At 38.6% G+C, this 14,317-nt stretch overlaps 1 protein-coding gene across 1 annotated transcript; it reads right to left on the reverse strand.

Moving 5' to 3' along the window:
- Positions 1–575: 575 nt before the first annotated feature.
- On the reverse strand, positions 576–14,206 carry LOC139472699 (14-3-3 protein zeta-like). Its single transcript, XM_071255157.1, has 5 exons — positions 13,771–14,206; positions 11,350–11,515; positions 10,456–10,619; positions 4,089–4,184; positions 576–3,025 (listed from the first exon to the last, which is right to left on the reverse strand). Exons 1-5 carry the CDS (start codon positions 14,101–14,103, stop codon positions 2,963–2,965), a joined length of 822 nt encoding a protein of 273 aa, XP_071111258.1. The 5' UTR covers positions 14,104–14,206; the 3' UTR covers positions 576–2,962.
- Positions 14,207–14,317: the final 111 nt, after the last annotated feature.

The following is a 14,317-nucleotide window of genomic DNA, read 5'->3' on the forward strand; positions in this document are numbered from 1 at the left end:
CATAACATTTCTGCCCCAAACCTTCAGATGACAATGTTTGTGTGTGTAGAAACGTTAACCTGTTATACTACAGTGTCTAATCAGAAAACAATGTCCACTTAAACTGTTCAGCATCTTTGATTATTGAAAATTAATATTCATTCTGGATAAAGCAGTCAAAATGTATTGAAATATGCACTGTTTATGCAAACAGTCTTCTGATTGTCGACCCACAATTTACTCCATCAATAGCATCGACCTATCACATTCTTCATATGTTAACTCAAATCCATTTACAAAGGCAACAAAATACAAATAAAACTTAGTTCTCAGACACTGCCAAATTATTCACTCACACATAGTATCACAATTCTGTTTAAAATTTCAATTATTATGATAAATGAACAAGGATATGCATATGAAATCAACACATTTTACTACACCAATTTCCAAGGGTTGTGGACATGTTCATATGGTGACTAGACACTGTAGACAGCTGCACTGTGGCGTACAGGTTGTCAGAGCTGCACCATCATGTTATCACTACAGTAACGCCTTGATAAACAATGGGGCTGCTTTGGGCACAAAGTCATATCTCAGGAACCTAAGATTTATTCAGTTTATTTGTTGTGAATATTACTCAAACTTAACTGACAGCCATGCACAACACTGATGTACGGCAATTATTACAAATTTCTTTTTGCAAGAAAAAAACAAGACAAATGAAACTTTCTGGTGAGGTGAAACAGTATTATGCATCTTTATCAAGCAAAGGATAGATGAAACACTAATACTCGCAAAAAAAAAAAAAAAAAAAAAAAAAAAAAATTGGGTACATGCCAATGCTTTTTCCAAACAGTATAACCCGTATCAGCATTTATAAGTACCCCTCTTTCCAAACTGTTCACTACTCCAGCATACAGCATCTTAATTAATAAATTCTTAAATAGATCTGCTAGTTGCTTTCCAGTTATGACAAAGCTTCCGATCTGACAACAGTTATCCACATAAAGTCAACAATGGGCAACAGCAATGACACACTGACTACACAGGATAGTAACAATCCAAGCAAAGCCGTTTTAGCTGTGATGTCATGAAGATGTCTTTGGTTGTACCCAAGATGGTAGTTTCCCAGCAGATGACAGCCTTAAGCATTAGCTGAATTACAGTCCTACTTTGGGGTGGCAACACAAGCAGACATTTATCTCATGGCTAGGACGCAGTAACAAGTGAAGTGCACACAGCAACATCAAGGTCTTATCTTGGACATTATTATCAAGGATCTGGCCACATAATAGAAAAGGGAATTAAAAATTCTTGGTCCTCAATAATTTCTTTTGGGAAATTCTGTGTGAAAAAGTGAAATTAAAGGAGTGTTCAAGACGGCCTTGATTGAAAACTGATGAACAGTAGTCTTGTTTGATCCCACCTGAAGGGGGCATACTGTGTGGATATATCATCCAAACACATATTGCTTTATATGCCAGCAGTCACAGATTGGAGGGGTCAAAATAGCAGAGATGTCAAAGCACATGTAGCAAACACATTTACCACACAATCAAAATTCAAAAGGCAACAGCTTAACCTGCCTTTTCGGGCATTAAAATGAAACGAGACAGGGGAAAGTATAAAAAAAATTCAACTGATCACTACACTTCTGTGACATCTCTGACAGATCAAAACAAAATGACTTCATCAGAAAAGCACAGTTGGTAAACAATTTCACTGATTGGTAAATCATAATACCCAATCACTCATGAAATAAGTAGATTCTGCCAATATGTTCACACAAAAAGTAGCTGCAGTCTGCATATAAACTGACATCTTTGTAAGTAATACATACATACAATTAATATGTATATCTATGTTATATAGGACTAATAGTGTACTTGAGGTAAAAGCATGCTTCTGTTTAGGTAAGTATTTTGAATTCCTTATTATTCCTTATTATTCCTTGAAACTCCTTATTTCAAAACTGACCCTAAGTTCAAAAATGCTTAACACATGTTTGTCCAATTTCCAATTTATATTTATTTAAGTGCCACAATAATATCAATAATGATAGATTAACAAGAGCAGCTTGCATACTTGGAAAGATAGACGATGCATCAACACCACAAGAAGTTCTGAGATTACAGGGGAAACTACTATGTACTTACGCCAGTAGTGGATAACTACGATAGACTAGAATCAGTAAAGGATTACAAACATACACAATAACGTATAAAAACACTTTTTCTGTTAGTTCCAATCCAAAACTCAGGTGACCATGGTATCAACAGCTCTAGCAACACAAAGGAAAATAAGGAGAAAGTGAACAAGTTGCCCAGTTCAAACTTGGCAATACAGATTACATACATTAATGAATGAATAATTTCTGGGCTATCTTCATCATCACCATCATCATCAATGCGATCTGACCATCTTCTACCTGTCAGCTGCAATGTTGTACTAATTAATGTAGATACGTATGTATGTAAGTATGTATGCAAGGCTGAGTGAAGACTGTAGGATCAGTAATGACTGATGACGATGGATTCACATCAAGAATAGACACATGAGATGTAGCGCTGCAGAGATAATAGAAAAAAAAAATTCCACATCAGATACAACTTTCGTTTCCATTTTCTGTTTCACAAAGCCTGGGCACGGTACATCATTTCACCTCAAGTTTATCTCAATTGAACCATGACATATTCTTAGTTATCAGCGTACATGGAAATAAATGACATTGAGCTTGACTGTCTGCTGTATAAAAGTGACCAACGCAATGATCAACGAATCAATCCTAAATGGCGATGGATCCTGCAGTGCCTGAGATGGCAAACCAACAACTGTCTATCTGTCTGCATGTCTTGTCTTAATGTCCATCAGAGTATGTGCGCTGCAGTCACCACTACCTCCCCCTCCCAGCCGCCTTCCCTCCCTCATGCCACTGGCAGCAGCAGCTGCAGACGGCCAACAAAGCTAGGCTGGATTTGTCTCACTGTTGCTCGTGCTGTTCACCCATTTCTCCATCGTCTCCTTGTGCATCAGAGGTCCACAGCTGAAACAATAATCACAACTCAGTATACATCCTTCCATAATTGAAACGGCTGGTTATTTAATTAATATAAACTGATCAATTAATTAAACCCTTGTTCAAAAGACCATTCCAAATAAACAAAAGAACTCATATATCTTATGTATTACAAATTTACAACTGTTGACACTTTCAGAAATACTTGGTGGCTACAATATTTGATTCAGTCACATGCAAATGATGACAAAAGTATTGTCACTTAGATCCGGAATAAAAATATAGCTACTCATAATATATGCATTCAAATTATTGTTATTGGCCTTTTAAGATTTCTTATCTCAGGTGCCAACATATACATTTTTCAAAGTGTGAAAAATGACTAGATTCCTTTTCATACTGGACAAGAAATGGCTACCTATGACTTATTTAGAGATACATGGAAAATTAGGCCAACCCAATTCTTTGTAACAGAGGTCAATGTGTTGTTAGTAAATAATGGTCAATAAACCCCGACTTATTCATAACATTTGTTTGCAAAACAAGTAAAAGGCCATGGAAGGTTTTATAGCAAAGTTTTTAAAAACGGTAAATGCTGACATATAATAGTCTAACATCAACACTCTGCCTGTCTGAAATCAGGGGCAACTTCAAATATTTTCAATGTTCTCAAAGAGTTAGTAAGGTTTTACGGTAAAATGACAACTCAGAGCTTGACTTAATTCATCACTCAGGATTTCAATTCATGGCGCATGAATGAAAATACAGATTATTTACTCATAATATATCACGCTCAATCTGTTTGCAGCAGTCATTTTGGGTCTCCTCTTTTTGCACATGACATTACTGACTATGCAGGGTAAATAATGTCCCATTTTGGAAGTCGCTTGCAACTAAATCAACATTGAAAACTGGAGCACCCAGTTTTAGGTAACTATAGGATTGCTTGGCATGGATAAACATCCTCACAAGGACAAGAGGATTGAAAAGCAAGATAATACTTCATACCGATAACTGAAACAAAGATCTGCCTCAGTCCTTTAATAGTGATTATGGATGCACGCATGTCACAATATGCAATTCTACTCACCGTAAGGTTATCTCTGAGAAGCTGCATTATCAATGTGCTATCCTTATAAGACTCTTCCGAAAGTGTATCTAACATGGCAATAGCTTCATCAAATGCCTGAAATAAAGAAGGACTACAGTGTTATGAACACATGAAATGTAAATCTAGATAATGACATTTACATATGAGCCAAGTATCTGACATCACAAATATCTGCCACAACTATATTATAATAAATGAGCGACAGACCCTTTGTAATGCTGCAGGCCATCAAACAGTCTAATCTCATCAATATTGCCCACATCATCAGAACTTTTAGAATTTTAGGTACACTTGAATTGTACTGGATACCTGTCAGTCACATTTGTTTGATGCTTCAAAAACGGGCAAGTGACAGCGGATCTATTTAATAATCAGGTATGAAGAATAAATTAAGCAGAAACAATTACCTGCTTGCATTTGTATGGTTTAATATGATATAACTACAAAATTAAAGATCAAAGCAATTCACATACATAAAAAAAACACACATTAATATCGAAAAACTACTCAAAATGGAAGTTCCATAATGGCATGTGATAGTATCAGTTACCTGAACGGGGACAAAATTTCAACAGTTTTTGTTCACCCTGGCAACATTTACTTCACATTTACTTATGAAAGCTTTCATTACAAGGGCTTGTGTGTGGAGCCCCCAAACCCTCCTTAACTTAGTGAGACAAGTAAAAAATGGCAGCTAAACAACTTAGAAACCATTACAAAGGAATGAGCTCAAAAAACACCCTTTCCCCCCCGTGACGATTCGGCAGGATAGAAAAGGTCTTCAGCAACCATCATGCTTGTTGTAAAAGGGGAGTATGTTCATATGTCAAATACTGGTTTGTCTGGTCCAGACTCAATTATTTACAGACTGCCATCATATAGCTGGCATATTGCGGAATGTGGTGTTGAACAAACAAAACAAAACAAAACACACCACACCCCTTACCAAAATGGTGGAGGTATCTGGTACACTGCTATCTAGCTAAATTTCCCACAATTTTTATGCTCATAATCTTGACAAACCAATCCTTGTTTAGGTAGTGCCTATTGTCATTCCTTATGTTCAAAAGATCACAAATATTGTGATCAAGCTTTAATTTATAAACCAATGTCCATGTTCTCAGCAATTTTACCAATAAATATTACTTATTACTTATATCAATATCTCATAGATGTCCTTTGATGCTGAATCTATTCAGCAAATTCAAGCACAATCAAAGTTTAAAGGCTATTATTTTAATGACATGGGAGGCAACTCATTTACAAAAAATTACAGTAATCTAATAATAATGATATTAAGATACTTATCCTGCTTAGACCGTTTTCAATTTTGTACTTGCTCCCGAATCCTATATACCACAGTGCAAGACACTAGCCCCATTAACCTGCCCTGGCAAGCAACGAAAGGTATAAATCAAGTGCAGTGAGAGATGGTAACAATGTACCTATCATCTCATTCAAAAATTGGTGAGCCAACATCTAAGCCAACACCCTTATTTCATAAAGGTTGTGAGCTAGAGGAGGCAGAAGACTATCATGTCTGTACACCTCCAGAACAGCCTCAGATTATGTTGATGTGTGTGAGGATTGTGTAGCAGGTTCCACCACTGTGGCAATACGACGGGATGACCATCAGACAGTAGCCACATCCGAGCCGGCCAATAAGTCACAACCAAAATCAGACGGAGAGCGGCTGTCGTTCGACCCTTTTGCAGCACTTGTGGAAGCAAAAAATGTGGTGGACAAGCGACAGAACATTGAGATCGACTTCTAGCCGATTTGGAAAAAGGAAAGATAAATACTGGCAGTTTGGATTTCCCAGCTGGTCCACTCCATGACAACCAATATCCTTAGTCAGGAAAGTATGTTGGTCAGTACATTCAATAACCCTGGTATGTGATGAGATATGTTGGTGTTAAAAACACAACTGTTCTATAATCAGCGTATGCAGATTCAATAATATTTCTCAGTTGGCTTCAAAAACATAATATTCACAGTGCCTTCTAGTCATGTGTCTCTGTCCTACAATATCTCACTTTCGATTTCTGAAATTTAAAAAATAGTTCAGGGCTGTGATTCACCTGCAAAAATTGGAGCAGAACAATAAATTTCACCCATAGTACAGGGTTATGTATCTCGCATTGCGAACCCACGGTATCATTACACTTCTAGAAGAAGGTTAAGTTTGAGCCATGGGTCCAGTGGTACTCGAAAGTTCAATATGTCATTGTGGAAAAAGGGAATTTGCAGTTGCAGGGGATGAAACATTAATTGACGTCTTTGCATCTCATCCAGACATTAAGAGATCCAGCAAGGTCTGCAAATGATGAACCGTAAGGCCCTGAGATAAAACCAAACGAATCAAAGGTTTAATATTCAACCAACGATCCAAAGCTGGGTTCACTCTAGGAGATTTCTGACATGGGCCCCTATCTGAAAATTTCAAATATGCCAGAGGTACACACACACTTGCCTATACAGCACAATGGTAAAATGACCCACATGCATAGCAATATTGCATACCGAAGTAAGTTAGGTGCCAATAGTGTGCACAATGGAAAGGGCATGGGCGTACCTATGGAGGTCCCAGAAAAGCTTAATGTCAAAAGTAGCAGAAGAGACCAACAATAAGGGTTGCATAGACGTCCTGACATCCGTGTCGGCTGCAGCAATCACTTTATCACTTTATCCTCTACCCTGTACTTGTTTGTCCTGTATGAGCATGCTTGCGTTGGTATCCACTGACAGAGCAACTGAAGTGAAGGGGAAGTCATATTGCGGGTATTTGGCGGAAGAATCACTGGTTCTGTCTAACGATCCTATGATAGGTAATGAAGCAACAGCCAAGTCCAAAACATCTTGAAGTTGCTGCAGTTACTTGGCAAATGGCAAAGAGAGAGTGTGGATTGAATCCTTTACCATCTACCATAATTTCCAAAACGGTGCAAATCTTTGGTCACACAGGATCTGGTGACGTAAAAAGTGGGGGTCAAGGTGACCCACAATATTTAATTTTGAAAGGTGCTTGGAGTGTGCACAATGGAAAGGGCATGGGCGTACCTATGGAGGTCCCAGAAAAGCTTAATGTCAAAAGTAGCAGAAGAGACCAACAATAAGGGTTGCATAGACGTCCTGACATCCGTGTCGGCTGCAGCAATCACTTTATCACTTTATCCTCTACCCTGTACTTGTTTGTCCTGTATGAGCATGCTTGCGTTGGTATCCACTGACAGAGCAACTGAAGTGAAGGGGAAGTCATATTGCGGGTATTTGGCGGAAGAATCACTGGTTCTGTCTAACGATCCTATGATAGGTAATGAAGCAACAGCCAAGTCCAAAACATCTTGAAGTTGCTGCAGTTACTTGGCAAATGGCAAAGAGAGAGTGTGGATTGAATCCTTTACCATCTACCATAATTTCCAAAACGGTGCAAATCTTTGGTCACACAGGATCTGGTGACGTAAAAAGTGGGGGTCAAGGTGACCCACAATATTTAATTTTGAAAGGTGCTTGGAGGCAATGTGAGGTTCCTCTAAAGTAATGAAATGGTGTAGTGTACAGTACATTTAGAGCCTGGAATGAATCAGTTATGTGGACAGTGGTCATGAATGATGGATGAAATAACAGACACCCACATCTCCTCTTGTTGTGCTGAAGGTACTAAGAATATTGGGATGCAGATTTGTGTGCCGGGTAAAACCCTGGTTCCTGTTACCAGGAGATGAACGACGACCATTAATGTCGGACAAGCGATCACCAGCCCCGTCAGTGGGTGACATGGAACCCAATCAGATGAAACTCAAAAATCTTGTTTCATGAATTTCAATGAGACCAGTGACTCTCAGACACCAAGTGACATTCAGGAGAAAAATTAGGCTGAGGCATGCTGCAAATGACGACCAGACTCTGACACACAAAGTCTCAGCAGCTCCCTAGACTGCCACCACTAGAATGCTGATGACAACCACCATCCCGCCAGGTTACTGGACTTCGTCACTCATCGAGTTGCAATTGACAACAACGGCTGTGCCAACAGCTCATTGAACTGCAACCACATATCCTGCTGCAACTCATCATGCTCCAATTGACGATGGACAACATCCCACCAACTCATGTCTGCAACCTCTCGACACTGTCATGTGAAGTCCAGACGATGGCATCTCCAGATGGCTGGATGCTGGCGTAGACCTGGCCGACACACCAAGGCCTGGTAAACCTGCGCACAGAGATGAAACCCCTTGCTGCTGACGAATAACCCCACTACCCCTGCCGTAGATGTATAAGAGACCATCTCTTCAAAAGGAGCCAAAGCTATCGACTTCACATCATCAGTAGTCCCCAGACAGATAACGCAGGTCAAAAGATACCAGAGCAAACCACAACTCTGAATGCACTGTCGGAACGACAACAAGGAAGAGGGAAGTCAATACATGTAATGAGTGAGTGAGTGAGTGAGGTTTTACGCCACTTTTATCAATATTCCACAGGGTTAGAAACTAACAGTTTTTGTCCACTAGTCCTTATAATGATAACATATAGCAAAACCCTTAAAATGGGCCAATTTCTACTAGTCCTTAGGATACCTTTACTATCGGGCAGTTTGGTAAGGACTACAGGACTAGAGCCAGCAATATCACGGCAAAGGACACCAGAAATGGGCTTCACACATTGTACCCATGTCGGGAATCGAACCTGTGTCTTCGGCGTGACGAGCGAACGCTTTAACCACGAGACTACCTAACCAACCGCGCATGGCATGAGGGTAGCTGCGCTGTAGTGACTTCCAGTGGGACAGGTGTTCTGGTGCTGTGGTATAAAAATTAGAACAAGCACAAAATTGAAGATGGTCTTAGGATAAGAAATAATTAACTCTTTCACTCAGAACAATTTCACTTAACCCATGAATCAAAAGCGTATTTCTGCAGGAGGGATGGCCATGCCTCCCATATCTTTGGGTCAACTTTTCTAATGTTGGGGGTCACACCTAAAGCTAATTTTAAAGGACTAAATATTGAGACAATATTCTGTTGACTTTCAGATGTCTAGCCCAAACATTTGCAGTAGATATTGTGTTAAATGATAAATTAGCTGAGCATACTGGACAGTAAGACAATGTACAGAGCTAGACTCAAGCTTCAGCATATATCTCCATTATATTACGATACCCTGGACCCATTCACAAAAGCGTTGTTTTGAATGCAGTTCGAATGACAACACCAAAAATTGTCATAACATTGGTTACAGAAACTATGCATAGGGAACGTACTCAACTTGCATTCTTATGTACCCTCTCAGCTATAACTGTGAATGGATTAAAGCCTAGGACTTCCATTCCCTCAAGAAAACATTTCTAGCTAGGAGTTCATTCTTATTCAAAGTAAAATCCTTTATCTGACAAGTATTGAGGGCTCTCTGAAATGAGGCTAGTATTTTTAATGTAGATCTATGCTGAAATTTTCTTACGAATAGTTGATTTGATGTGGAGATTGTGATGTCACTTCCACAACAAAGCTTTTGTGTCACACACAGGGATGAGGGAGGGTTGGGTTGTTGTTTTTCAAAAACACTGAAGTTTAACCGGACTCTAGGGAACTACATCATGTACGGGTATTTTGCAAAGGCATGCATCCAGCATACATGTATTTCAATTATGGATGAAAGAGGTTTGTTTCTTGTTTAATGACAGCACTCTATTCCAGCTATACGACGGCGGTCTGTAAATAATCGAGTCTGGACCAGACAATCCAGTGATTGACATCAGGAGCATCGATCCATGCAATAGGGATACAATGACATGCATCAAATAAGTCGGCGAGCCTGACCACCCCACCCTCGCCTCTTATGACAAGCATCGTTTGCTGCAGACCTATTCTACCCCAGATCTTCACGGGTCAGATGAAAGTGGTAATTTGAGTGGCCTGAAATGAATCCAATTGAACATGGAACAGGATATGAACTATACATACTGAAATAAGGGGTAAGTGATTATGAATATTTCTGGGGATTTTTCTTGTTTCTCATAGAAAAATCCCCCAAAATATTCATGATCCCTAACTCTTTGTTCAGTATAGCATAATGTGGGCAACAAGCCCAAAATGATGCCAGATGTGCCATGTTTCAAAATTCAACCATACAGTAGTTTGAGTTAAAGACCAGTAATATACTGTAAACAGATAAAGCTGCACAAAATATACAAGATGTCGCATTGATCAAAGAGAGTCTCCACATGAGACTTGCCAATCAATACATTGAATCAACAACCATGATTCACCACTGTATCTCATTCATTGTTCAGATTTTGCATGTTCTTGTTTGGGTTTTTTTATGCCAGAATCTCCATACTTACACATTTTGCTAATTGACAAGCCTTTTCTGGATTGTTGGCAATTTCATAGTAAAATACAGAGAAGTTTAGAGCCAGTCCTAATCTGATGGGATGAGTTGCCTCCATTTTCGCTGCAGCCGTCTCATTTGCTTCCTTGTATGCCGTTTCAGACTTTTCTACAATAACTGCAACAAAATAATCAATATTTAGCATGCAACAAAACACATACTTGTCAGCTTGTCCATATGTTAAAAATGTTAACATTGGAGTACTGACAAAGACCTTGTGATTGGAATCAGTATTCTTTTACATCACAGTCATCAATACTTATACCAAATCACACTGGACAAATACTAAAACTGAACAAGGAAGAGCAGTAGCTGATGCACACAAAAAGCAATGCACAGAATATTATGGGTTTTTCTTTTCTAAATTGTAAATTTTACAATAAATTGTATATTCATAATACTTATATTATCTCACATAATGCACTTCTTCCTTCTTTAGATCCAAATGTGGAAATGTGCTTGAATGAAGTTTCCAGCTTCTAAAAACAATTCATCCGAACACAATGGTCACCATCCAAATAATCAGGTCCTGCACTGTAATTCTGTGCGCTGTGACCAACCCAAGCTTACATACTTACTCCTGCCAAATCATTCTCTTTCCAATCGTCACACTGTGGTTACGTGTTTGTGTGTTAAAGAATGGCTTGAGTGTTTTTTTCGTGGTTGCATAGTGTGAGATAGGATAAGTTTTAAAACAATTTCTTCACTGAAAACTTAAAGGGAACTTGTCCCAATTATTACTTGTGCACATGATTCAAAGATACTACTAATGACAATTTGTAAGAAAAACAGCAATTTGTACATCAATGATGAAAAGGAAACAATTACAATATACATGTCAACTCACCTGCCCTGTCTTCTCCTGATCTGACTTCGGCCAAGTACCGGTAGTAATCCCCCTTCATTTTCATATAGAAGACTCGACTATCATTCTTGTTGTCTTTACCATTGCCAGTCTTCACTTCAGAGGAATCTTCTTTTGTCTGGGGAATTAAGTGCTTATCCAGCAAATCCTGAAATGAACAATAAATATCAATAGTAACAAAAGCATGAAAAGCATAGTCATTCATCCCTCCATAATTTGCGGGTAGAAAATTTTCTTCTCTCTACCACTTATATCAAGCCCTGAAGTTACAAATTATGCTCACTACACATAACAAATCCAAACAAAAGAAGGAAATAACCAAGTTCAAATGAAATTATGAATGCCTTTAACACTAGAAGAACAGGCCCTGAGTAGGTCTAAGTGATCCTTATGTTAATAAACATTCATGTTAAGTATAAAAGCAGTTTGTAACGTAAGCTGTAGGTTCCTGAGCAGACTACGTTTGAATTTTTACACCTCAACTAGTTGAATTAAGACCTGGTGATGACCCCAGAGTGTGTTCATTCTAGTGTGTGGCATCATCGTGTATTTTCTGTAGGCTGCATGTGGCAGTTAGGCTTAAGGTTTCCAAAACACATCATGCTTTTACATGACGAACATTTGCCAACTCCTCCACTTACATGTGCGTTAACATTGAAAATTAGAAACATGCAAGCAATAAATCACAAAACATTTTCCCTTCCCACTGCCAGACACCTTTATTATCAGATCAGAGTGCAGTGAAATCGGCATCACTATTGTGAGCTTTGTGACAAAGCTTTCAAGTAGATGTGCAGATTTCGGGTACTGAATAAGATTTATTAAGAACGGGCTTCTCGATTTGAACTTTATCTTTTGCATTTGGAAACACTGTTACTATTGACTTAATTACAAATTTAAATTACACTAATATTAAAAGGTTTTTGGTTTGTTCAGTGGGCCAATATGAAATTCAAGGACTCTGAAGAAATTTAAGGAGCAAAATTTCAAGATTACAGTCAGTAATGTGTTTTTTTTCCTTGACTTGCACTCGTAGTCATCATGGTAATGGCGGCAATCTTCGGTACTTGTGTGCCACTGTCACCTTATTTAATAACTTAATAGATGATACTAAAGTTTCAACCGCAGAATGTGATACATATTTTCAAGGCCACTAGTCCAAAATTTATTTTGGCATTATTTTCAGTAGATTAGTCTTAGCAAATGGATATTTTATTAGATTTGGGCTTCAGAGTTCATGAAGTCATGACCTCCAATCATCTGACTCATTCAAGCACTTCAACAACAAGCATAGGTTGTCATGAACCCATTTTAACCCAGAAACCATGTCATGGTATTGTAGGTGCAAGGCAATGGAATAAAGCTTGCTTCGTAACTCGTATGCATACTGCTTCTTTCCAATCTGAACATACAAGCAACTAAGCACATTAACAGATGTTTATGTTATGATCAAGAGCATGTGCCATGAGTGTAAATATCTGAACTGGACAGGAGACGTTCAAAAACATGAGTTACCAGGTTTAATAGTTCTGCATAACAAAGATGCCCCTTGTACAACATATCTGATGATCAAATGTCTGAAGTTTAGAATTACTCCTTGGGTTACTAGCAAGGTAGGAGTAAGAGCACCATATCTTGCTGGAACAACAGATTTATGTCTCTGAGGTAGTCTGCAAAGACACAGATTTATACCTGAAGTAATGTGATCAATAATACTGGGATATAATTAACATTAAAAATTGATCAATCATAGTTTATTATGCTCCGAACATCAACAACTACTATTGTTTCGGCAATAGGACATCTACCGCATTATAAAAGTTATCATATCCTTCAGATAAGTGGAAAATTCTTATATTTGACAGATTGATTTGCGAAGCACTGGTGCCCTTGTTTGAACAAGTGATGAGTACATTAAAATGTTAAGCCGTCACCAAGGTGACGAAATAACTATTTCAACCTGTCACCTTTCTTAGAATAGCTGTAAAGGCAGTAACGGAACAGACGACATACTACAAAATGAAATTCAAACATCAACACGACATGCAACAGTATTAATGTCTTTCTCTTAAGTTGTAACATGCAACAGCATTAAGAGACGTAACACATAGTTTGAAATCAATGGTTAAGAATTCAGTTTAAGACATTTTGAGGAAATGGGAATGGCAGCCCCATTCACAACGTCCAAGAATCACATTCCTATAGGGCCCTGTGTGTTCGCGTTGGGGATTGAAATGGAACCAATACATACATTCAGTTAACTGAACTGAACATTTGTGTAATCCACCACATACAAAGACCCGGAAACAAATGTCATTTTCACTTTAATAACGCAAGAATGATATTTTACGACCGATATACTTAGAACATCCGCCCAAAAAGGCGTTGCCATAGAGCACCTACCAACACTTCCTCACAGATTTTTTTCAGCTCCTCTTCCACTTTAGTTCGGTAGGTTCTTGCCATGGCTTGCTTTCTTTCTGCACCTTCTCCCCCTGCCATATCACCTTTCTGTTCGATACTGCTAATGACCCTCCATGCAGAACGGCGTGCACCAACGACATTTTTGTATGCCACGGATAGCAAGTTTCTTTCCTCGTTGGAAAGAATGTCAGATGTCTTGCCTGTGCAGCACTCAACGCACTGTTTCATCGCTGCTGCCATGTCATCATACCTTTCAGCCTGTTCAGCTATTTTGGCCTTATCAACAAACCTCAGTTTTTCAGTACTACCCATTTTGACACTCTTTGGCAATGTTAAGTTTCTACTTCGGCCGACAGAAATTATCAGAACTGCTTCAAAATGGCGGATGGCGGGCCCTACTTTCGGCTGTCAATGACATAATGTATCACATCGCTCGGATTAATACTTTCTGACAAAAAAATGATTAAATATCTAAATTGCAGTTATAGTTTGATAACACAATATCAAAACACCATATATTACACAA

Source organism: Haliotis cracherodii, unplaced genomic scaffold (assembly GCF_022045235.1).
Source record: "Haliotis cracherodii isolate W230 unplaced genomic scaffold, xgHalCrac1.p SCAF_1, whole genome shotgun sequence".
Lineage (NCBI taxonomy): Eukaryota > Metazoa > Mollusca > Gastropoda > Lepetellida > Haliotidae > Haliotis > Haliotis cracherodii.

What these genes read in the sequence shown, in the direction of transcription:
- LOC139472699 (XM_071255157.1), bottom strand. Translation starts at nt 14,103, where the DNA reads ATGGGTAGTACTGAAAAACTGAGGTTTGTTGATAAGGCCAAAATAGCT. An exon ending in AAATCTGTGAGGAAGTGTTG is followed by an intron (nt 11,516 to 13,770) that starts GTAGGTGCTCTA and finishes TGTTCATTTCAG; the next exon opens with GATTTGCTGGATAAGCACTT. An exon ending in ATCAGGAGAAGACAGGGCAG is followed by an intron (nt 10,620 to 11,349) that starts GTGAGTTGACAT and finishes ATTTTGTTGCAG; the next exon opens with TTATTGTAGAAAAGTCTGAA.